At 37.0% G+C, this 25,447-nt stretch overlaps 1 protein-coding gene across 1 annotated transcript in view; it reads left to right on the top strand.

Moving 5' to 3' along the window:
• Positions 1-25,447, top strand: part of EPS15 (epidermal growth factor receptor pathway substrate 15) — a 162,046-nt gene that overhangs the window by 86,993 nt on the left and 49,606 nt on the right. The window contains exons 12-13 of the mRNA XM_025397201.1: positions 598-683; positions 19,618-19,690. Coding sequence (XP_025252986.1) covers positions 598-683; positions 19,618-19,690 — 159 coding nt within the window. The remainder of the gene's footprint in view (positions 1-597; positions 684-19,617; positions 19,691-25,447) is intronic.

Raw genomic sequence — 25,447 nt, 5'->3', positions numbered from 1 at the left:
AGGTAGAAACAACTCAATGGGAGGCCACATATTTTAAGAACATATTCTATTGAAGAGTTAATTATAACAATAGCTTACATTTATAAAAGGTCACAGTTTGTAGAATGATGATTTACTTTAAATAAAATGGACACAGTATGTAAAAAAAGTGTAAATTCCTTGAATTAAATAAAATCAACCACTACTGTAGTTCTGAGATTCAACAAATACGAATACAAATAAATCACCATCAATTTTTCTAAGAATTTATACTTCGGTGGAGGAATTAGTTTATGAATCTGGCATCTCTTTTACTGCAAGGTTCTGAACAGGCTAGGATCAAGTGACAAAGACATTCAGATCGGAGATGGGGATGGGGTACATAGTATAGAATAACAGTTTTCAGAGAATTTAAGGGAAATGTAAATGTCTTACTATATAATTAAGTATAAAATTATATATAATTGCACTGGATATGATTTTTTTTAGTGGAAAGTGTCAGTAATAGAGTAAAATATGCAATACCTTGTATCTGGGTAGAGCTTTAATATTTTTAGTGTCTTGTTATATATTGCATAATTTTATAGTAATGTATAATTGTGAACTTTTTGTTTTTAGAACATCATAGGATCAAGTCCTGTTGCAGATTTCTCTGCTATTAAGGAACTAGATACTCTTAACAATGAAATAGTTGACCTACAGAGGTATGTAAAGCAAAATTACAGCCTACTCATACACACACACAGACACACACACACAAAGTACATACATGTATATATGTATACAACCTCCTCCCCACACACACCTTTCTGTTTCTGATGTATATTTTGATAAATGCTACCTTATTTGGTTAAGTACCACAGTTCTGTTTGAACGGAGTCAGGGTACTTCATCATATATGAGGCAGCCTTTAATTGCAGGATACACTATATACTTACGTACCACTGAAAAGTCACTGCCAAATAAACAATGACATGCCATTAACTATAAGGTACTGTTTGATTTCATTTAGAGAAAAATGTGAAAAAATGTATATCCTAGAATGACTGAAAAATAGTTTTTCTCCGACCTTAGGTATTTGAATAATATATTAGAAAAACATTATCATTTAATACATTTAATAGATGGAATGTTAAATTCAGACACCATGCCAAGAGCTTTCATAACTGTGATTTGACCCTCACACAAACCTTGTAATTTGAAATAGGTGGTGGTGTTTCTATTTTACAGGTAAGAAACTTAAGATGCTTAGATTATTTTGCCCAAAATGATACAAGCTTGTCAGCTGTAGAGCTAATACCTGATCCCAGGACTACTTTATTCTAAGTTGAATCTTCTTTCTTATACATAGGTACTATGTAGGACAGACTCAAATACAATTAGATTTGAATCTGACTATAGCAGATAGTATTGGTACTTCCTTAATTTCTGTGTTCCCTGGAAACTTTATAGTAATACTGATTGTAAAAATGACTATAAAATTACTTTTTAAAAATAAGACAATTTTTCTGTCTACAGGGCACTGTATCTAAATATTCACACCAATCTTTTTCTTTTTTTAACCCTCACAACACTTTGAAGCAGATAATGGCTGATATACTTCATTTTACTGACAATATTGAGACATAAGGAGATTAAATGAGTTAACTGCCTTATATGGCAAGAATTTGGCAATGATCTTAACCTTATCTGTGAGACTATATTGAGATTTCTGTAGAAAAACTGGTTGTTAGAATTTTTCAGTTGTAAGAAAGAACTAAACCCAAACTAACTTAAGAGTGAACTTTATTGACATGTGAAACTGAAACCTTTCAAAGGTGGGGTTGGCTTAAAGCATTCCTTGATATTGAGGCTCAGATGATATAATCAGTTCTCTTGCTCTCCATTTCTTGTTTCCATTTCCGCTGGGTTAATTCCATTCTCAGATAGACTTTCTCCCTATTTTGGCAAGAGGGCTATAGTACATCTAGCTACATGTACTTATAATTTCAAGTTTGGTGAAGAGCGCCTCTCTTCTGGCATTTCCTGGAAAAGACCTGAAATTCAGTCTAATTGGATCGGCTTATTGGCCTTTTCCTATGACATAAAACTTCTAATATGGAAATCCGACCAGGACAAAAAACCCTTCATGGTGATTGTATAGTTTAATTTTGTCCTTACTAATGGGAAAAAAAAAAAAAATCAAATCCAGAGTCACACATCACGTTAAGAGACAGTACTGGTATCAAAACCAGGTTGTATAAGTTCAGCATTCTTTCTGTTGTACAATTCTGCCACTCATTAGGATTTTTAAGTTTTTGACTTTGGTTCAAAATAGAAGTAGCAAACACTTAATTACTGAATCTATAATGGTGTTTAGACTTTTCATTTTCATGTGGTCCATAAACATTTTTGCTTCCCTATATATGTTATATACATGTTATAGTAGGTACATTTGAAAATACTTATCTTCTGAGCCTCTTAAGCCTATGAAAATGGATACATACACCAATGTTCTAGGACTTGCTTGATTTGACTTCGAGTGTACTTGTTTAATGTATAAAATATTTCTATAATGAATTTTAATGGGAATTAGAGCATCATAGATAAAATGCTCTTACTGTTAAAAACATTATTTGTTACACTTTGGTCAACTAATCTTTCAATAACTTTTAGTAACTATAATGTTAAGTTGTACCAGTGGCAGTCTTATATAGTAAATGACAGCTGGCAACATGAAAATAACGTACCTAATATTTTGTGACTGTCTTATTATGAAAATCAGAGAATTTCAAAACCTTGCCAGTTTTTAGGGTATAGTCACATTTTATAAATGTGTGATGTATTTATACATGATTTGACATTTGTGAAAATATTTTTGCTAGACTTATTTTAGGTGAGCTCTACAGTGTAGGCAACTTACATAATCTGTCAACTCCATTAGTGTCATAGTCAGACTCATCCCCATGCTAAAATTATAGTTGTTAAAATATGCTTTTGTAAGTAGTTGTATTAGGTCATTATCACCAAATCTTCAAGGTATTACATTATAAAAACCTTGGTTTTTATTCTTGTGAATGACTGTTTTTTCCGTGCCAAGTTAAAATTCTTCAGCCTTTAATTTTTTTTTTTTTTGAGACGGAGTCTGGCTCTGTTGCCCAGGCTGGAGTGCAGTGGCCGGATCTCAGCTCACTGCAAGCTCCACCTCCTGGGTTTACGCCATTTTCCTGCCTCAGCCTCCCGAGTAGCTGGGACTACAGGCGCCCGCCATCACGCCCGGCTAGTTTTTTGTATTTTTTTAGTAGAGACGGGGTTTCACCGTGTTAGCCAGGATGGTCTCAATCTCCTGACCTCGTGATCCGCCCGTCTCGGCCTCCCAAAGTGCTGGGATTATAGGCTTGAGCCACCGCGCCTGGCCTAATTTTTTTATTAATATATAATAAGGATGTGATGAGTATGACTACAAAACAAGAAAAAATAATTTAAACAGATTTTGTTTGTGGCTTTTACTAAATTGTTACCTGATAAAATGTTAGCCAGTTCTTTGGTTTTGAGATGAAGATACTTAGTTTTAGTCCAGGGGCTGGGCATGGTAGCTCATGTCTGTAATCCCAGCAGTTTGTGGGGCCGAGGCAGGTGTATCACTAGAGAGTTCGAGACCAGCCTGCCCAAAATGGTCAAACCCCGTTCTCTACTAAAAATACAAAAATTAGACAGGCGTGATGGCGCACATCTGTAATTCCAGCTACTCAGGAGGCTGAGACAGGAGAATCACTTGAGCCTGGGAGGCAGAGGTTGCAGTGAGCCGTTGCACTCCAGCCTGGGCAACAGAGTAAGACTTGTCTCAAAAAAAAAAAAAAAAATATATATATATATATATATGTTTTAGTCCAGGGATCAAACCTCTAAGTAAACAGCATGTATGATGTGAAATTGTAATTACTGTATAATGAATATAGTGCTTTACAATACTTTTGTCTTAATGATGGTTATAATACATATTCATTGTAAAATTCGGGAAATGCATAATGGAAAAAGGAATATGTTTCTTAGAATCATATTTTGTTTTAAGCATTGCAAACCAGTGGAAATATTGAAAGCAGTATATAAACTTGAGTTAGTTGGGTAAAGAATGTTCTTTGTTATTGGTCAGAAAATGAGATTTCATTGTCTTTGTTTTCATCTTTAATTCACCAAATTGTTTCTAGTAGAAAATATAAGACATTGGGAGCTTGAGGCGAGATACCTTTTGGTATATTTTACAAATTTTTCTGTGATTTCTTCAACATTTGCTATTAATTAAATGATTTAATTATGCCAATTAGATTAAATTAGTATGATATTTTTAACTTAAGGAAAAGCAATACAGGTAGTTGTCATATAACACTCATCAAATACCCGAATCTCTTACTTAAGCTCAAGACCTGTATTTTTCATTGCCTACTAGCGTTTTCATCTGAATATCTAGTAGGATATCACTTCCCTAATTGTCCCCTCACCTCTGTTTTGTATCTCCCTTGTCAGTGACATCACCATTCACCTAGTCACTCAAGCTAGAAACCTGAGATTTTTCTTCTTCTCATCTTTAGTCTTCTACCTTTGCAGTGTCTCTTGAATTCGTTCCTATCTTCCCTGTTGTCTGATCAATTTCTCACTCTTCAAATCTCACCTTAGACATCATTTCCTCTGGGAGATGAAGCCTTCCTTGACTTTACCTCCCAACCTCTCTTCTCTCTTCAAGTCTTATTTAAGAGCCTACTTTATGTAGTCTTTATATTTACAACTGTTATAACATTTATCATACTTTGTTATAATTCTGTGTTTTTTAAATCTCCAACTAGATTATGTGCTTCTTAAGCACAGGGGCTGCTTGTATCCCTAGTGTTTAGCTTATAATAGATGAGAAAATAATCTTTTCAGTATTGTTGAAATCTGTCTTAAAGTTGTCATAAAATATAACTCAGATCCCTCAGTGACTTCCCATCTCCAACTGAATCCAATTCACTTCTTTGAACATGGCGTAAAGGCTCTTCCTTCATGGTGTTCACTTGGCATCCTGACCATTCTTCTGTCTTAGCCACCTCTCACAGTGTGCTCCCTTATGGTACGGTAAAGCTATTTGAGAACAGATACAGTGTGTTTGCTCTTTGTGCTCTGAGGGCTCAGTACAGTACTCGAATCTACTATTTCAGCTTTATCCCCTTTCTCCAGTTGTATGATAGATGGGTTTATTACCTCTTACTTCAACATACCACCACTTTTATTCCTCTGTGCCTCTGATCCTACTGTTCCCCTTTGCCTGAAGCACACCTTTTACCTTATAAAGTTTTTTTCATGTTCAAGACCCATCTTAAATATTGTCTGTTCTGTCAAGCCTTCCATGAAATCTTCAGATTACTAGTTATTCTTTTCTCTTCTTCCAGAGGCTTTATTCCTTTATTGTAGTATTTTCTACTGTTTATAGTAATTTATATCACTTTTTTGGTAAATTTTTAATTCCTAAGGGCAAGGCTATGTCTTGTTCATTTTGGTAGGCCTAGAAATTAACACACACATTACTTGACCCCGTGGAATTAGTATAACCAAGTTGGTTGAATGAATGACTCAAAGTATGTTATAAATATTGGAATATTTCCAAGACTTACTTTCTGCAAAATTTATGGCAGAATAGAAGCCATGTGTTAAATGTTGAACTAAGGCAAAGACTTTCTGAATAATTGCTTATTTTGAAGACTATAGGAAAGGATTTTAGGCCGGACACAGTAGCTCACACCTGTAATCCCAGCACTTTGGGAGGCTGCAGCGTGTGGATCACCTGAGGCCAGGAGTTTGAGACCAGCCTGGCCAACATGGCAAAACCCCATCTGTACTAAAAATACAACAATTAGCCGGGCATGGTGGCGCATGCCTATAATCCCAGCTACTCAGGAGGCTGAGACATGAGAATTGCTTGAACCTGGGAGGCAGAGGTTGCAGTGAGCCGAGGTCATGCCACTGTGCTTCAGCTTAGGCAACAGAGTGAGACTCAGTCTCAAAAAAAAAAAAAAAAAAGAGAAAAAGAAAAGGATTTTATATATAAAAGGTTTTTAAATCCTCACAGGAGCATTAAGGTTAATGGGCTGATTTTTTTTTTTTTTAATATTCTGCAGACTTAGTGTTTTTTTTCCCACTTTAAAAAATTGTGGTAAAATACACATAACATAGTAATTTATCATCTTAACCATTTTTAGATAAACAATTCAGTGGTATGAAATATATTCACATGGCCAGGTGAAGTGGCTCATACCTGTAATCCCAGCACTTAGGGAGGCCGAGACGGGCGAATCATCTGAGATCAGGAGTTCAAGACCAGCCTGGCCAACATGACGAAACCTGTCTTTACTAAAAATACAAAAACTAGCTGGGCGTGGTGGCAGGCGCCTGGAATCCCAGTTACTCATGAGGCTGAGACAGGAGAATCGCTTGAACCCTGGAGGTGGAGGTTATGGTGAGCCAAGATTACACCACTGCACTCCAGCCTGGGCGACAAGAGCAAGACTCCGTCTCAAAAAAAGAAAAAGAAATATATTCACAGTGTTGTGCAACTATCATCACCATTCATTTCCAAGACTCTTTTCATCTTATAAAACTGAAACCCCATACCAATTAAACAGTAACTCCCCATACTCTACTCCCTCCCATTTTCCTTGCCGTTCCCTAGAGTAGCCACCATTCTATTTTCTCTCTGATTTTGAATACTGTAACTATCTCATATAAGCAGAATGACGAGATATTGTCTTTTTATGACTATCTTATTTCGTATAACGTCCTCAGGGTTCATCTGTGTTGTGGCATATGTCAGAATTTCCTTCCTTTTTCAGGCTGAATAATAATTCCATTGTACTTACATACCACGTTTTGTTTACCTGTTCATCTATTGATGGACATTTGGGTTGCTTCCACATTTTAGCTATTATGAATAATGCTGCTATGAACATGAACGTACAAATACCTTTTCAAGACCCTGCTGTCAGTTCTTCGTAGTATATTTGCAAAAGTGGAATTGCTTAATCATATGGTAGTTGCAGATCTGTTTTTGTGTCAGGGATTTCCTTTGAAAATCTGATGAAGACTGTTACACCCTGCCCACAGAAAAAAATAACATGTATATCTGTGATACTATTTTGTATTTATTTCAGGAGTTCCCAGACACTTAAAAACTATCTGTGGACCCATTCTTGAGAGCTGTTGCTATGAAAGTAAAATGCCTCAGTTAGAGAAGTTCTTGGCAGTGGAAAAGATGAAACATACTAAGAGATTGCTTCAGTCACTTGGATAATGTGGTGGTAAATTATGCTGAGGCAGGAGTTAATATTTTGTCATCTGCTAGCTTCCATTTCCTTCCTGTCTCTGTCCTTTTAGCAAGAACATCAGGAAGTTAAAGCCACATCCTGTCAGGCCTGTTGGTTATCCTGGTCTTGGGTCAGTAAACAGGATAGATAATTAGAATAATAGTTACCAGGCATTGTACTATGCCTTCTTTATATAAGTTCACTTGTTGAGCTCTTGTAACATCCCTGAAGGGTAAATAACTTTATTTCAGTTTTTCAGATAAAGAAATGAACAAGTCTTCATTTCCAAGAAGCTTTCTCTGATTATCTCCCTCAGCTCAGAGAGCACACAGTTTCCTTCTCTCCCAGTAGACTCTCGACTGTGTGATGACACAGGCCAACTCTTACTTCTAATGAGGCAATATAGTATAGTATTTCAGAGCATGGGCTTTTTAACCAGATTTCCAGATTGCCTGACATGACCTGGATATACTTAACTATCTGTACCTCAGTTTTTTAATCTATAAAATGGAAATATGAATAACCATGCACAATGCTTAACGCAATGCTTGGAACATAGTAAGTTCTCAATACATATTAGTATCTATCATCATCATCCCAACACCGAGTTCAGCACTTAGAGTACAGGATTTACTCAATAGCTGTTCACTAAATATTGGTTGGAGTAGCTGAATGAACTTTCTTTCTCTAGTTGAAGAGTAAATGGAACTATGTAGCCAGGTAGCCAGATTCTGTGTTACTAAATATATAGACCTCTACTTCCATCATATTCAATAACTGATTTTTTAAAATTTCTAAATCCTAGCATATGGTTTGAATTTTTAAAAATTCTGCGTTTTTGTTTTAGTTCAGTTCAAATATCATTAGAAACCATTATGTCTGGAGCATTCATTGCTTATATCATCAAATCTGGAGCTCTTTTACTTATATGGTCCAACTTGATGTGTTTTTGACCCTCTAAAGATCTGTGATACTGACGCCAAAAGGTCTCTTTTGTGACTCTGCCTTAAGAATGGTATTACTGGTTAAATAACTGAAGCTCTAGGTTGTGGTGTGCATTTCTTTGATAGTAAGGAGGCAGCCTAATTCATTTTCACATAAAGTGTATAGATCATCATTAAAACCTCGGTTTTGGGAGACTCTCCTTATTTGAAAACCTCCTTGCTGAAGTCTGAACCTGTGCTGTCCAGTATAGTAGCCACTACCTGTGTGGTGATTGAGCACTTGAAATATGGCTAGTCCAATTTAAGATGTGTTGTTAGTATAAAATATACTGGATTTCAAAGATTTAGAATGAAAAAGAAGAATGTAAAATATCTTAATATTTTTCACCTTTATTACATTTTGAAATATTACATTAAAATAAACTTCACTCATTTCTTTTTACTTTTTCATGTGTGCCTGTTAGATCATTCAAAAATCACATAGGCCAGGCGTGGTGGCTCACGCCTGTAATCCCAGCACTTTGGGAGGCCAAGGCAAGAGAATTGCAGAGGCCAGGAGTTGAGATCACCCTGGGCAACAAAGCAAGACCCAGTCTCTATTAAATAAATAAATACACACATGCATGCATGCATGCATACATACATACATAATCTATGTATCTTCTGTTGGACCTGTTCTGTTCTGAGTTAGAATTATTATACATTTCATTTGCTTGTATTGTTTTGTGGCTCTGGTAGCTTACTAAGGGGCACTTATCTCTTTTAATACAGCAATAATTATTGAGATATATTATAGTCTGTCTTTGGAAAGCAAAAACATCTACCAAGAAATTTCAGCTCCTGGAGGATTTAAGAGTCACAGTCTCCACCAACATACTGGAGGCCTGATTGCCATCACTCCAGGTGCTTTATTACAGCTTTCAAAAAGCCAGTAAATGTATTTTTATACTAGTAAACAATGTAATGGTAATAATAATATTAGCTGAAATTTATTTAGCACTTACTACATGCCAGGCATTGCCCTGGAGTGTTTCTAGATGTAACATAAATTAATCCTGCCCATTAACTTTATTATCCCTATTTTGTAATTCAGAAAATTAAGGTTTTGTTTTACATATCTTTTCTGTTGGTTTCTTTTAATCTCATTTTGTCCTGCTAGATAAGTAGAATAAATTATTATGGATTTGCAAAATAAATTTGTATTTCTGGCCAGGCACAGTAGCTCATGCCTATAATCCCAGCACTTTGGGAGGCCGAGGCGGGAGGATCACCTGAGGGTCAGGAGTTTGAGACCAGCCTGGCCAATAAGGTGAAACCCTGTCTCTACTAAAAATACAAAAATTAGCTGGGCGTGCTGGTGCACACCTGTAATCCCAGCTTCTCTGGAGGCTGAGACAGGAGAATTGCTTGAACCCTGGAGGCAGAGGTTATAGTGAGTCGAGATTGCCCCACTGCATTCTCGCCTGTGCGACAGAGTGAGACTCTGTCTCCAGAGATATGTGTGTGTGTATGTGTGTATATATATATATATTATTTCCCCTTTGAAAAATGAACCATCTAATTTTGGGACCTGCCACTAAGGGGGTGTGCTTTGTCATATAAGCCACACCCCAAAGTTTGTGTTTTTTCTGATTCTAGTTAGGCTCTCTTTTCAATGACTTACACCCATAAATATATTCTCTTATTTTTAAAAATAAAACCCATTAAAAACAGCCAGTCTCTCAGAACTAAGTAAGAACATTAGTTATTCCCATAGTACCATCATACTTTCACAGTATTTATCTTAAATTTTTATAATTAATGGCTATTAGTTTTCCCCAGCAAACTATAAATAGAGGCCCAACTACAATCTTGTTTGGAATGTAGTAGACATTTAATAAATATTTGTTGAAAAAATGAAATAATATCTCATGAAGATTATATAATTAAGGCAAGTTTTATTTATGCATGTGTTTGTGTGTGTGTGTGTGTGTGTGTGTGTATGTATGTATGTATATATTTTTGAGATGGGGTCAGGCTCTGTTGCCCAGGCTGGAGAGCAGTGGTGTGATCATGGGTCACTTTAGCCTTGACTTCCCAGGCTTAAGCAATCCTCCCACCTTAGACTCCTAAGTAGCTGGGACTACAGGCATATGCCACCATGCCCAGCTAATTTTTTAAAAAATTTTTTATAGAGACGTGGGTGTCACTGTGTTGCCCAGCATGGTCTCAAACTCTTGGCTCAAGTGGTCCTCCCACTTCAGCCTCCCAAAGTGTTGGAATTACAGTTGTGAACCACTGTGCCTGACAAAGGCAACTTTTAGAGTAATTTAAAACTTATGGTAAGAATAAATGTCTTTGTCCTCGAACTTTAATCTAAGCTTTTATGAACTACAAATTCTTGTTTTTTTGTTTTTTTGGTTTTTTTTTTTTTGAAATGAAGTCTTGCTCTGTCACCCAGGCAGGAGTACAGTGACATGATCTTGGCTCACTACAACCTCCATCTCTCAGGTTCAAGTGATTCTCCTGCCTCAGGCTCTCGAGTAGCTGGGATTAGAGGCATGCACCACCACGCACGGCTAATTTTTGTATTTTTAGTAGAGACAGGATTTCACCGTGTTGGCCAGGCTTGTCTCAAACTTCTGACCTCAAGTGATCTGCCCACCTTGGCCTCCCAAAGTGCTGGGATTAAAAACATGAGCCACCGCACTCGGCCATGAACTGTGAATTCTTAGAATGAAAGGTCGTGTAACTTTCAAATGGTTTAAATTTAAAACGAAGACTTTCTCATCAGCTTTCTATAGTTATTACTGTAATCTAGCTCAAGGCTTCTGACAGTTCCTAAGATAAGCAGAGTCAGGGTGTTTTATTGCCTTTCTAGCAATTGTCATCAGCTTTCTGAGCAGTAAGTGCCTCTGCTTCCTCTCTTCCTCCACAAGCCAGACAGGAAAGAAGAGCTGTGTTGCTAAATAATGCCGTTCGGCGTTCAAAGAAGCATGTCTCAGAAACCTCTAAGGGACTCACCATTTCCTGTATATTAAAAGTCTATCTTGGCTGGGCACGATGGCTCATGCCTGTAATTCCAGCACTTTGGGAGGCTGAGGTGGGTGGATCACCTGAGGTCAGGAGTTCAAGACCAGCCTATCCAGCAAGGTGAAACCCCATCTCTACTAAAAATACAAAAATTAGCCGGGCGTGGTGGCGGATGCCTGTAATCCCAGCTACTCGGAAGACTGAGGCAGGAGAATCACTTGAACCCGGGAGGCAGAGAGGTTGCAGTGAGCCGAGATCCCGCCACTGCACTCCATCCTGGGCTTCAGAGTGAGACTTTGTCTCAGAATAAAGAAAACAACAACAACAACAGTAAAAGCCTGTCTTTACCTAGTACAGAAGTTCTTTATAATCTTATTCTGATTTACCATTTCAGCTTTATTTAACCACACATGAACCTTCCATTCTAGGTAAGTTAGTCTGTCTAGAATTTTCTCATCTCTCTACTTTCTTTTTCATTAATTTTGTATTATCATAAAATATACATAAGATAAAATTTACTACTTTAAATTTTTAACCACCTAAAGTGTACCATTCAGTGTCATTAATTGTACACTTAAAATGGTTAAAGTTTTAAAGTAATTTTTTTTTTGAGATGGAGTTTCACTCTTTTGTTGTCATTTTTAAATGTACTTAATATCATTAAATACTTTCACAATAATTGTGCAATTATCACCGCTATGAATCTCTGGAACTTTATCATCCCAAACTGAACAATCTATTTGGAATTGATATAAACTAACTTCAGTCCCATACAAAACTGTGCTTCTGGCCAGGCGTGGTGGCTCATGCCTCTAATCCCAGGAATTTGGGAAGCCAAGATGGGAGAATAGCTTGAGGTCAGGGCAATATAGTGAGACCTTGTCTCTACAGAAAATAAAATTAGTTGACTGTGGTGGTGCATACCTGTAGTCCTAGCTACTCAAGAGGCTAAGGCAGGAGGACTGCCTGAGGCCAGGAGTTCGAGACTACAGTGAGCTGTGATCACACCAATGCACTCCAGCCTGGGAAACAGAGAGACTCGGTCTTTAAAGACACAAATAAAACTCTGGTCGTATACAGCTCCATTTTCTCCTCTGCCCTTACCCCCACTTTTTTTTTTTTTTTTTTTTTTTTTGAGATAGAGTCTTGCTCTGTTGTCCAAGCTGGAGTGCAGCAGTGCAATCAGTGCAATCTCGGCTCACTGCAACCTCTGCCTCCTGGGTTCAAGTGATTCTCCTGCCTCAGCCTCCCAAGTAGCTGGGGCTACAGGTACCTGCCATCACACCCAGCTAATTTTTGTATTTTTAGTAGAGATGGGGTTTCACTATGTTGGCCAGGCTGGTCTCGAACTCCTGACCTCAGGTGATCCATCTGCCTCAGCCTCCCGAAGTGCTGGGATTACAGGAGTGAGCCACTGCACCTAGCCCATTCTCACCCTGTTATGTTATTGATGTCACAAACAGTATCAAAACTCCCCTGCCGGGCACGGTGTCTCATGCCTGTAATCCCAGCACTTTGGGAGGCTGAGGCGGGTGGATCACAAGGTCAGGAGATTGAGACCATCCTGGCTAACACGGTGAAACCCCATGTCTACTAAAAATACCAAAAAAAAAAAATTAGCCAGGCGTGGTGGCGGACGCCTGTAGTCCCAGTTACTTGGGAGGCTGAGGCAGGAGAATGGTGTGAACCCGGGAGGTGGAACTTGCAGTGAGCCGAGATCACGCCACTACACTCCAGCCTGGGCAACAGAGCAAGACTCTATCTCAAAAAAAAAAAAAAAAAAAAACTCCCCCGTTTCGTTATTGATGTCACAAACTGTATCTTTATACATTGTGTATCTACTAACAGATTCACAAATTCTTTTTTATGCATTTGTCTCTTAAATTCTATAGAAAGTATAAAGTGGAGTTGTAAACAAAAATTACAGTTATACTGGTTTTTATATTTACCCATGTATTTACCTTTACTGGAGATCTTTTTATCTTCATATGACTTTCAATTACTATCTAGCATCCTTTCATTTTAACCTCAAGGTCTCCCTTTAGCATTTCTCGTAGGGCAGATCTAGAAGTAATGAACTTCCTCAGCCTTTGTTTGTCTAGGAGTATTTTGATTTCTCCCTCATTCTTTTGAAGCACAGTTTTGTCAGGTATAGAATTCTCAGTTGACAGGTTTTTTTTCTTCCAACACTTTAAATATATCATTTCGTTGCCTTCTGACCTTCAAGTTTCTGCTGAGAAATCCATTGATAATCTTATTAAGGATTGATTATATGTCACAAATTGACAAGTTGCTTTTCTTCTTGCTTGCTATTTTCAAGATTCTTTCAACAGTTTGATTATAATGAGTCTCTTTGTGTTTATGCTATTTGGAGTTCATTGAGGTTTTTAGATTTGTAGATGCAGATCTTTTATCAAATTTGAGGAGTTTTCTTCTTAGTCTGCTTCTTACTGCTGTTTTGCCAACATCGTCTGTGCTTTCTTGTATAAGCTTTATCTCTGGCTGAAATACCATTTTCTTACCTGACATTTACTCTTTTCTTCAAGGCTTAGCTGAAGTCTCTCATCTCCTTCACGCAGTATTCTCAGACCGGAGTAATTTATATTGATAAACATGACATTATTGTCTGCACAGCTCACTTGGGAATTAATCATCCTACCTTCAGTGATACCAAGGAGACCTTTTCTGACCTTCTTCAGGGAGAGTCAAGTTCCCATTCTTTGTGTTCTCGTAGAACCTTTCCTATCCCACAGTGCTTCCGTGTTGTAGCACCTAGTACAGTGCATTGTAATTATCTCTTTATATTCTTATCCCCAACCCCTCACACCAGGTGTGTGTTCACATGCTCTGAATTAAGGGCTTCTTAATGGCAGGTGCCTTCTGGTTTTATGTATCCCTTAAGTATAGCATAGTGACATGTATGTAATAGGATTCAATATGTGTTACTGAGTCAGTAGATAAGTTGCATAGTGGTATATTAGGTTTTATTGTGTATTTTCTCTATCGCTCTTCATAGCAATCCCATATATGGTTTGTAAAGTAGAGACTCATTTTATAGCTGCAGAAACTAGAGCTTATAAAGAGTTTGTTGGTGTTTAACTTTTTATTTAGCATCTGCTATGTAAACCGGGTATGCTGGCATAAATTTTGTAATCCTATATGCAATTGTGAGGTAAAGATTTTATTATCCCTCTTTGAAGAGAAGAAAACGGAGGCTTGAAAAAGATGAAGTGACCTACCTAACTGGAGCTGGTTTAGGCAAAAAGAAGAATTTGATGACCCCATATAATTGGAAGAGTAAAGGTATAGGTGGGCGGGAAGGAGGGTTAGAGAACAAATAGGATGTGTGCATATGTGTGTGTGTGTATATATATATGTGTATATATGTGTGTGTGTGTATATATGTAGAGAGAGAGGGAGACAGAGATTTATTTTAAGAAATTTTTAAGGTTGTGGGAGCTGGCAAGTCTGACATCTATAGGACAGGCTGGCAGGCTGGAGGCCCAGTGAAGAGTTGATGTTGCATCTCAAGTTTAAAGGTAATCTGAGATAGAATTCCTTATTCCTTGGGGGACCTCATCTTTCTCTTAATGCCTTCAAGTGATTGGATGTGGTCTACTTACATTATTAGGGTAATCTGCTTTACTCAAGTCTACTGATTTAAATGTTCATCTCACCTAAAAAATACCTTCACAGTAACATCTAGGGTTGTGTTTGTCCAAATATCTGGGCACTGTGGCCTAGCCAAATTAGCCCATAAAATTAAGTATGACAGGAGGTGACAGGAGCCAGGGCTTGCTACCTAGAATGCTAGCTTTTTATCAGTTCCAAATAAAGGCATCCTAGATAAAGATTCTGACTGCTTTGGCATCGGTTACAGGCTCATTCTTGAATTAATCTCTGTGATTGTGTGGTGGGGTACTTTGACTGGCTAAGCTTCGACCAGGAGCCAATTTCTGGCCAGTCACTGCCCAGAGAGATGGCATCTTCTGTTTCAACTATATGAGTAGAAAGACATTAGAAGAGGCAGAAAGAGGAGCAATCTCCTAAAAGGATTGCTGAACCCTAGAAGGAGAGAGGGTCGGCCAGAACAAATAGCTGTTACTACAGTGATGTCAGGTGACTTGTGATAGAGCTTGTATTTTGGAGCCTGTTTTTCTCCAAATCTTATGGTTTCAAAACCATATAATGAGTTTCTAAAAGTAGAGAGCAGATAGGTTATTTTGAATGATATTCAGATAAGATTTTGGGGGTAGAAATTTTAGTGTTTACAGTATTTATTCTATAACTATATTAGATCAGTGTTTTCTAACCTTTTTTATAACTCATAATTCCTTTTGACAAATTAAAAAACTACTTCATTATTGTTTAAAATTCTAAGTAATGTTAATATTTAGGCTCAATATTAATTACTTGACATCTTACATATTTTGCCTTGCAAATCCTAAGATGATAGAGATATTAGCATCCACATACAAAAAATGAGACTAGGGCTCTGACAGGTTAAGTGACCTGATCAGAGTGAGAAAAACAATTTCTCAGAAGAGCTAGATTTTTCTGTGTTTGCTTGTGAGAGAGATTGGCAGTTAAGCTACTTAGTGATATCATTTTTATGGCTAAATGTACTCCAAGAGAATTTTTATAAATAAGTTTCAGGATTGAAAAATACAGCTTTGTGAGTTTTCACAACTTTCTAGTTTCTAATAGTTTCTAGTTTTTAATGTTTTCTGGTTACAAAACAGTGGATGCTGATGTTTAGGAAAAAAGACATAAAACTGTGTATCTGGGAAGGACTTTGAAGATGATTTTATCTTGTCTTTGATAATATTGGAATTGCATCAAAAACTAAGACAGATGGCTCACGCCCTCCTTGCACATAGAGTCTAGGAAAATGGAAGTGGATTGCATAGACTCAAGGTCCCTCAGCCTAACTGTCCTTGTGAATAACTTGACCATTTCTTATTAGATTTATGTGTTTGTCAACCTTAGGCTTCTGAAAGCCTAGCTTGAGATTTGCTTTCCTTGATGGTTCAAATTCACCGCTCCATGGAATCAGTACTGTGAGCCTTTGGAATACCAGGGAGCTTTATTCCTGACTTGTTCTTTATAGCTTTGGTACTTGTGGATTCCTCAGGATGTGCAAGCATCTTGAGAATGAAAAGAACCAGAAAGATAGTCTAAAATAGAGGATAAGTAGGATCATTTCATTTTCCTTTTCTGGAAATTACTAAGGTGAAGGTAATAGCTTTTCCTGTCATGACATCCAAGATGAGTGGTGGTTCGGGCAAAATGCTCACACACCGGGTTTTTTTTTTTTTTTTTTTTTTTGTGACAGGGTCTAACTCTGTTGCCCAGGCTGGAATGCAGTGGCCCGATATCTGCTCACTGCAGCCTCTGCCTTCTGAGTTCAAGTGATCCTCCTGCCTCAGTCTCCTTAGTAGCAGGGACTGCAGGTGTGTGAGACCATACCCAGCTAATTATTGTATTTTTAGTAGAGACAGGGTTTTACCACATTGGCCAGGCTGGTCTCGAACTCCTGACCTCAAGTGATCCACCCACCTCGACCTCCCAAACTGCTGGAATTACAGGTGTGAGCCACCACACCCAGCCTCACACACCTCTTTTTGAAATAATGTCTTATATCTGCCTTATCTACCTATATTGGTGGGCTCCTTGAGAAGTTGCACGTTAATATTACTTTCTACTGTGGCACAGATCCTTAAAGAGAATTGTTTTAAAATTACTAGTGTTAAAAATAATGCTTGTATTGATTATGTGTCCATCAACTGTAGAAAAGTATACATGTTGTTCAAAGTAGGGAGAAGGTAAGAAATATGGTCAAGTATCCTAAGTGCACCTAAATATATGTTTAGATATTTTTATTTGCCTGAAATGAGAAGAATAGTTATAAAGGTTAAGAGTCATTGCAAGACAACAGAATAACATTTGAGCATCTCTGAAATTGTAAACTAGGTTGAGAAAATTACTTGATTTTCAGTCTGATTTACAGGACAGGTTTTCAGTTACAATTTTTTAAATAGAAAGTGATATAATGGAACATTTAATTCTTTTTAAGTTTTCTGTTTAGCAATATATGTTATACTACTTGGTTGTGCTAATAAAAGGAATATTATAAGACCAGAATTTTATTAGATAAACATGAATCAAAAGTTAAATTTAATTGATCTTCGTACTAAGAGGAATTAATGCCTAAAGATCTCCATATATTTTTTGTTGTTGGGAATGGTCTTCAGAGTATGTTTAGAAATAACACCATCCTTTCCTCCTCTTCCCCTTCCTCCCCAATAGACCCCAAATTACGAAGTTTGTACTCCTCAAACTTCCTCCATTTTACCTAAACATAGACTGTGTTTGCTTTTCAGAGCTGAGTCCTTTGTAATCTGTTTTGGATTTTCACCAAGTGAGCTTCCTTCCTTTGCTCTCCCATCCTTCTGCCTTGGCTACTTTGAGTCAGCTCACTGCCTTCTTGTAGCCCTGTTTTCCTCCGTGCACACTTGATCTGAGCAGACACTGTCAGTGACAGCAGTTAGCAGCAGAGCAGAAAGAATTCAGTACAAGCGTGTGCACTGCTGATCTCTGACATTGTAATGTTTTCTATTTTTGTTATTATCTACTTTCAGAAACTGGGAGCTGAGTTGATACTGACCCTGTGTGGAATGCCTCTGAGGATTTGGGATGGGGGGAGGGTGCTAGATTTTCATATGACTTATCTCTAACATGCTGCAGCAAGACTGAAAACATTCATCTGCTCACATAAGGAGGAAAGAAAATTTCCAAGATTGAGCTTGCAGAATTTGTTGGGTATTTTCAGAAAATTTTCCCCCTGTGTTTTTCTATTTCTTGAATTTGCCTTATTTATATAAGGGTTGGAGGTGGGGGATGGCCTTTGCATAATAAATAGGTTGAGGTATGGAAGGATCGGACTGCAACCATGATTCGCATAGTAAGGGATTGTTTAAAATCTCCACGACATCGCGACCCACATTGCGACCCATCTGACAAACGGTTAGTGAGCTCCTTGGCCATCTCAAACGTTTAAAAGTACAATGTACAAATAGCTTTATTTGTATAGTTTCTTCCATACACATCTTAAGAACATTGTGCCTACATATCCAAAACAGTTTATTTTTTTCTACATTTAAAATCTCACCTCAAGAAGGTGAGAAATATAAATGAAGGATGCAGTTGTCCCTTAAGTATCTGCTTTGGTATAATTTTCTCACTTTCCTTTATGCTGGAACTAAATGGAGCCTGAGCTTACATTTTGGGTTATGTCTGAGATGGAAACTGAAATGTAGTCTTGAAGCTCGAAGGAGAAACTTGGCTATACTAACATGAAGGACTTGTTAAATGCTGTCTTCCCTTCTCCATGTTTTCGCCTTTTACCTTTCCCCACAACCCCAGAAATGTACTGCTGCAGAATTCTTTGGGCTTTTTCTCTCATTTTGCAGAAAAGAAAGTGAAGGGAGGTGCGTGTGTTTGTGTGTGCGTGTGCACGCATGATTTCAGTACAACTACAAATGGGCAGTTAAATTGTTAAATCAAAAGAAACAGCTTTATTTTGCAATTCTGAATCTAAGGTTGCTTGGGATTCATTCATAGCAACCCAGGCCTGATTAAAGCGTGTAAGAATTTAGGTAACCATGTTTCAAAGTAAAAGTGGAGCCCAGCATGTTTGATTTGAAGAGTAGAAGAGGTAAATGCTGCTGTGGTTCTTTTTTTACTTTATATATACTGTGTGTATATTTGATCAATTTGATTTGATATATGGTCCTAAAATAGCTTTTTTTGAGATGTAATTTTTGATAGAGCAAATTGCCTGTGTATTAACAATCTTTCCCATTTTCTCTGTTGTTTCATTCTAAAATTGATGCACACCAGTGATTTAAGGGGAAATTAACACTTCAGTAAATGTCTTTTTCCTTAATATTGTTGACTGTTTCTATTAGCCATTTTCATTTAATTTGACAGTGGTACCTAAGGGTTAACCTTACAGAGCTGATGCAACCCCTCCTTTTCTTTACCAGCAATTTTCATTGGATACTATTTCCATAGCAACAGTGACATCAGTGAAACCTGAGTGTTTCATTGATTATTTTTCTCCTCTTCCTTTTTTAATCTATCCTTTTTTCACCACATTTTAGTGAGAAAGCAATTTTTTTTACAAACGGAGCTTATATTGATTTTTATTCCATGAATAATTAAAAGAGGGTGGAAAAATCTGCCCTTCATTTAAAAATTGAATGTTTCACTATGTATTTAAAAAACGATTCAGGATTAGGAGGATGGATAACCATACCAGCTGTAGCTGATGTTCTAAAATATTCTTGCATTGTTTGCTGGTCTTCTAGGGAAAAGAATAATGTGGAACAGGACCTTAAGGAGAAAGAAGATACTATTAAACAAAGGACAAGCGAGGTTCAAGTAAGTGACCATAAAATTTAGTGTTCCACTTCTGATTTAGGACTATTCATTTTAAATGTATATGGTTATTTACTATTTGCTGGATGTTGTATTAGGTCAAAGGAATGCTTAACGTGTTTATATTATATAAATGTTTATCTTTTCCAAGATGATTGTTCTGGCTTGGAATTCTGGCCTGCAAAGATTATACTGCAATGAGAAAGCAGTATTTTTCAGCATAGATTTCTGGTTTTGAAAGTATTTTTTAAATGGTACTTACCTGCATATTATATCATTAAAGGTGTAAGTTTGCATGACTTACAATGTTAATATTTTTGCACCAGTAAAATTAGAGTGAGACCATTATTTCCTCCTCCTCCTCCTCCTCCTCATCATCATCAAAAACCAAAATGCTTTTTCATGCATGTGAAATTTTTGTTAGCTAGGAGATCTAGTGTGTTAAAGAACTGTTTCTCATAATACTGGTAGGGTGGGAGATGATATAGAACAATTTAAAGTAGTATTTTATGAGTAGCTTAGTAAACAGCATATCTTACACTTTGGCATAAAGAGCTTTAATTCATTTTCATTAGGTGTTGTGTTAAATAGTTTCATTTTACAAAGAGAAAGGATGATAAAACCTCCGTTTTTGTTTGGGAAATGATAAAAATAAGGGGGTAGCAGTGTTTCTAACCTTAGAAATAGAGAAAACTGGGCAGTGCCTCACTTAGAGCAGTAAGCAATGCATGTGGCCATGTTATTGGGGTACTGTTTCCTGAATGCTGAACTGGCACATAGAGGAGATTGGATATAGAAGCACTGGTAGCAGCTGCTAGTAAGAACTCTTGGGCCGGGCGCGGTGGCTCAAGCCTGTAATCCCAGCACTTTGGGAGGCCGAGACGGGCGGATCACGAGGTCAGGAGATCGAGACCATCCTGGCTAACAGGGTGAAACCCCGTCTCTATTAAGAAATACAAAAAACTAGCCGGGCGAGGTGGCGGGCGCCTGTAGTCCCAGCTACTCGGGAGGCTGAGGCCGGAGAATGGCGTGAACCCGGGAGGCGGAGCTTGCAGTGAGCTGAGATCCGGCCACTGCACTCCAGCCTGGGCGACAGAGCGAGACTCCGTCTCAAAAAAAAAAAAAAAAAAAAAAAGAACTCTTGGATGGGCATTTCTTAATGTGTTGCTTGTATGTTGGATTTTCCTGCTTTTCCTAATAGTTTTAAGTAGGGAAAAACTCTAAATTGTTAGGTCCATTGTTTTGTTTTGATGCAGGACATTCATTAGAGATTGTCTGTCTGGTGGACTGTGCTAGGGCGGGGAGAATGATTTACTGAAGAGTTGAGGAAGAAACCAGAGGGACTTGTCGGAAGTTGATTCTCTGATTAGGTGACTACATTTATTATATTTACTTGAATTTTCCTAAAGGCAGTGCAAGTTAAGAGTTCATCTTCAATGTAATTCTCTTTCTGGTAGTGAGGTTAGGTGGGCATAAGAGGGTAAGTTATCTGAATTACATTACTTTGTGCAGTTTTTGAGCTTCTTAGGAAATGCAAAAGAGCCACACATTTTAAGCAGTTATTACTAAAAATAGTGTAAAATGGAAGATAAAATAATCTATTCAAGTTTTCATAATTCGAAGAAATAGATGTAGCTATTGATACAATCTTGGACAGCTTCTAAATTTAGCCAGTTACTGCTGTAAAGTACACAGGTTCTTGTAATAGACAGCATTTTGTTGAGTATGTTTACCTGTTGGTTTTTCCCTACTGCGTTTTTTGAGGATGTGAATTTAAATATCCAGTTTAGAAGACTGCTGAAATTTACATTGTTTCCTTCAGTTTAAATAGGCTATCCTTGAATATTTGGTTTTTTATAATTATAGAAGTTTTGTTGTCCATCAGAATTTCTCCATGATTTGCTTGCCCTTCTTACTTAGTGGCAGTGGTAAGGTGTATGTCTAACCTTAAGCTTTGCAAAATCCAGAATGTGTGATTGGCACAAGAAGATGAAATGGTTGAATTTTTCCACATAGAGTGCTCTAAGTATAAGTAAGGCATCTTGGGCCATGGGAAGTAAAGACCAACTAGTAATCATTGAAAACAAATTCATTGAAAAATATAGTGGATTAATTAAAGATTGGGGTTAGTAGATTCATTATTTATTCCATCCCACTACAGGTATCTATGTTATGCATGGTAATGAGGCACTAGACTAAGAATGATGTGGATAATTGACATCTACAAGTAATTAAAACTCTTCATAGTAGTGATCATTTTCAATTTTCTGAAGCAAAACTTATCGTAGGTGGTAACAAGTAGATTCATTACCTTTTTTGAGGTAACTGATTTACCCATTGGTACTGAGGTGTAGACTGGAAACTATATGGATAATTAAAGTCTGTAAATAACTCCAGCTCTCAAAACTTACTTTCTAATTTCCCTGGCAAAAGGCAACTCACTGGAGCTATTAATAAATGGCAGAATCAAAGAGAGTGTATTTCACTGCTTCTTTCTGACCCTACTTTCTAATGGCGGTGCTAATGAGAAATGTCAAAATGAAGACATCAGGAAGGAGAAGTAAGGGAATTTTGACTTATCAGTACCTGCCACACTTGGGTTTTTGAGTGTTCTTGCTTTCTCCATTTTAATAAAGTCACAGTGATAATATGAGCTCATATCTCAAACACAGAAATCAAACTTTTGAAGCCAAAAGTTTTAATTTTCTTTTGTTTTGTGTTTATGTAGTCTCTCTAATTCAGTTAGAGTAGAAAGTCTGCTGTGTAATTAATTTCTGAATTTTTGTTTCCTGTCTGTATTTCTGTTAATTACTGCCTTGAAAACTTTCAGTTCAGGATTTTTTTCTTGAAGATGACTTCACATTTTATTTCATGAGATGATCGCTGTTAGCTTTTATGAGATATACTACCAGTTTACTGAGTTCTGTGGACAAATTAGGCCCAAAGTGATCCAATTCCAAGGGGGAAACATTGTGAAAAGCCATTTTATCCCAAATGTCTAAGGTTTGGGTGTGTATTTTTTGTTTTGTTTTTTGTAAGGGGAGAAGGTAGACTCACATTCTTCCTACCTTAAAGAATTGCCTACATATGATCTTATTAAAAATATTTTTCTTCTGGCTAGTCAACAAATATTTTAGAGATTCACTCTCATATGCCTGGTTTCTTCAGTTTTGAATAGAACTTTATAGCAACAATTTGATGTCAAACAAACTTGAATTCAGTTCCTAGCTCTGCCACTTCCTAGGTTTGTGATCTTAAGTAATTTAACCATTCTACACTTTGGTTTCCTCATCTGTAACATGGGATAATAAAAATAACAAACACTAAGAGCTGATGTAAGAATAAAATGAGATAGTGCAGTAAAGTGCCTCACAGAGTGATTGGCACCTGGAAAGTGTTCAGTAAATGTTCTTAGTAGCTGTATTATTCCGCACCCTACAATCATCTCTTTATTACCTTCTCTTCATCTTTAAGCTCTTTCTTCTCTGATATCCATCTTCACATAGGCCTCTTGGACATAGGATTCTTCAATTTGAAAATACCCCTTTCATGGCTATTGCTGCCACCTTAACTACCAACTTATTTTTCTCTACTTTTATTGCTTTGTGTGGCCATTTTCCCCACCTTCCTATCTTTGTAGCGACCCTTTACAGTCTGCTGCTTGCCCATACCACACTGTGCATTTTCTCCCCAGGGCCTAGAGTAATGTTAAGGCCAAATCTGTTGGTCCTTGTATTAGTTACTGCTTTCTTGGGTTGTATTTTTCTAGATATCCTCCTACCTCTGAACCTTTGCTTCCATTGACTTTGCCAGAGACAGATGGACAGACAGACTCTGTGTGTGTTTATGTGTGTCCTTGCTTTCCTTCTCCATAACCCCTGTCATCTGTATACTGATAACACCCAAATGTTTATCAAGCTCTCAACTCTCCTGAGTGCCAGTCCCACATCTCCAGTTAACCATTTTGATATTTATCATTTGAAAATTAGTATGTCTAAAATGAATCTTACTGAAAAAACTTGGCTTCTGGTTTGAACTTACTTATTTTTCTTTCTCACTACTGCCACCTGTATCACCTAATATCTAAAATCTTAAAGTCATATCAGAAGTGCTCACTCCATTCGCTCTTGCTTTTCCTCCTAAAACAATTTAGTATGATGACTTTCAGATGTGGGAATCTTTACTGTTGCCCACTGCCACTGTTAATGATGGGAGGATGTCATGTCTCAGGAGTTATTGGAGACAGAGAAAAAAATGAAATACAAACCCTCCTCTTTTTTTGACTGACTGACTCTGTACTCTGCGCCTCATATATTCTCCTTCTTATTCCCACTTTTATGCCTTTTGTTGTTATAGTCCGGAATGTTCTCTACTTCCCTGCTTATATGAATTCCACCCATGCCTTAAAGCCCAGCTCATATCCCACCACTTGTTTTAAACTTTCCCTTCTCTGTCTCTTGGTCCACACCAGTCTTTCCTGTGTTAGAACTCCCAGAGGAATATGTATCCACTTATATATGACATGAACCATATGTTACCTGGTAGTGTTAGCTTGATGTGATGTGTATAGATTCCAATATCTTCCTTCCTATATATTGTGAGCTCCTTGAGCTTAGAAATTGTACCTTGGATCATATTTTTCATTATATTTGGCAATATATTGTTAGATGGAGGTAAATTTGAGGAAGCTGTTCACGATAGAAGTGAATAAACTTTGATTTTATGCATACAATTTAAAACAAGACAATACAACTAGAACCCATGGGTAGAAAAGATTGAGCGCACAGTAGTTATCATGAAAAGTCAGACTTCTTCATATTGTTCATACTACCCTCAGGTAAAAGAAGCTCCTTATTATTTATATTTCATCATAAGTAAAGATTCAGTAAGTCAGAGTACTTGTCCATGTTTTTTTGTTTTAATTCACTTAGTTTTTTTCTTAGATGAAGAGGGATAACTTATCTTAGATAGAAATAAAATTAGATACATGATCTCAGCATTCTTTTTCTGGCCATAATGCTCTTTAGAACATACTGGGAAGCATATGATTGAGAAATAAAGGCATCTGTTAATGGGGTTTTCTAACACCCACCCTACTTTATTAGGCTTCCTTTCTGTTCGTTGACTTAAACATCTTGTTCTACAGTTGATACATTTTTAATATTAAGAATAGTCCTAAAACTTCCATCAGATAAAATAGTATGTCTGATTATTTCTAGTTGTAGGTTAGTTTATAGAAGTTTTCTTTTAAAAAAATAAATAATTATATAATTATGTATAATATATAAAATATATTACTGATATTGATATGAACTATTAATATATGTTTGTGTCTGTTTCATATAAAATAGAGGTAAAAGGTTTAACTTTTCAAATAACTTTTAAAGTAACTTCATCAGTTGTACATCTGACTTGAGTTGCTAAAATGAAAGTTTTATTTTTTCATATGTCTAAAATTCTTAGGTACTTGCTTAAATTTTATTTCCACTACCCCATAGCACTTCATGGGGGATAGAGGGATAGCAGATAATTTGCCATTTTCAGTAACTTCAGTGATTTCTAGAAAACAGGACATTTTCCTTGAAATTTCTTTTTAAGTAAAGCCAAGATTGCCAGCTCAAATATCCTTTAATTTCTGGATGAGTAACCTCAGATATGGCTTGCTTTGGTATTTTTCTAAAATAAACCTTGGCACTATATTGCTCTAGTCTTGTTCACTTCATCCTTGCCATGCTCCAACTGCTGCTATCTTCCTTTCTT

The sequence above is a fragment of the Theropithecus gelada genome, chromosome 1 (genome assembly GCF_003255815.1).
Source record: "Theropithecus gelada isolate Dixy chromosome 1, Tgel_1.0, whole genome shotgun sequence".
NCBI classification, from domain to species: Eukaryota; Metazoa; Chordata; class Mammalia; order Primates; family Cercopithecidae; genus Theropithecus; species Theropithecus gelada.
This window is presented reverse-complemented; position numbering and strand designations above follow the sequence as displayed.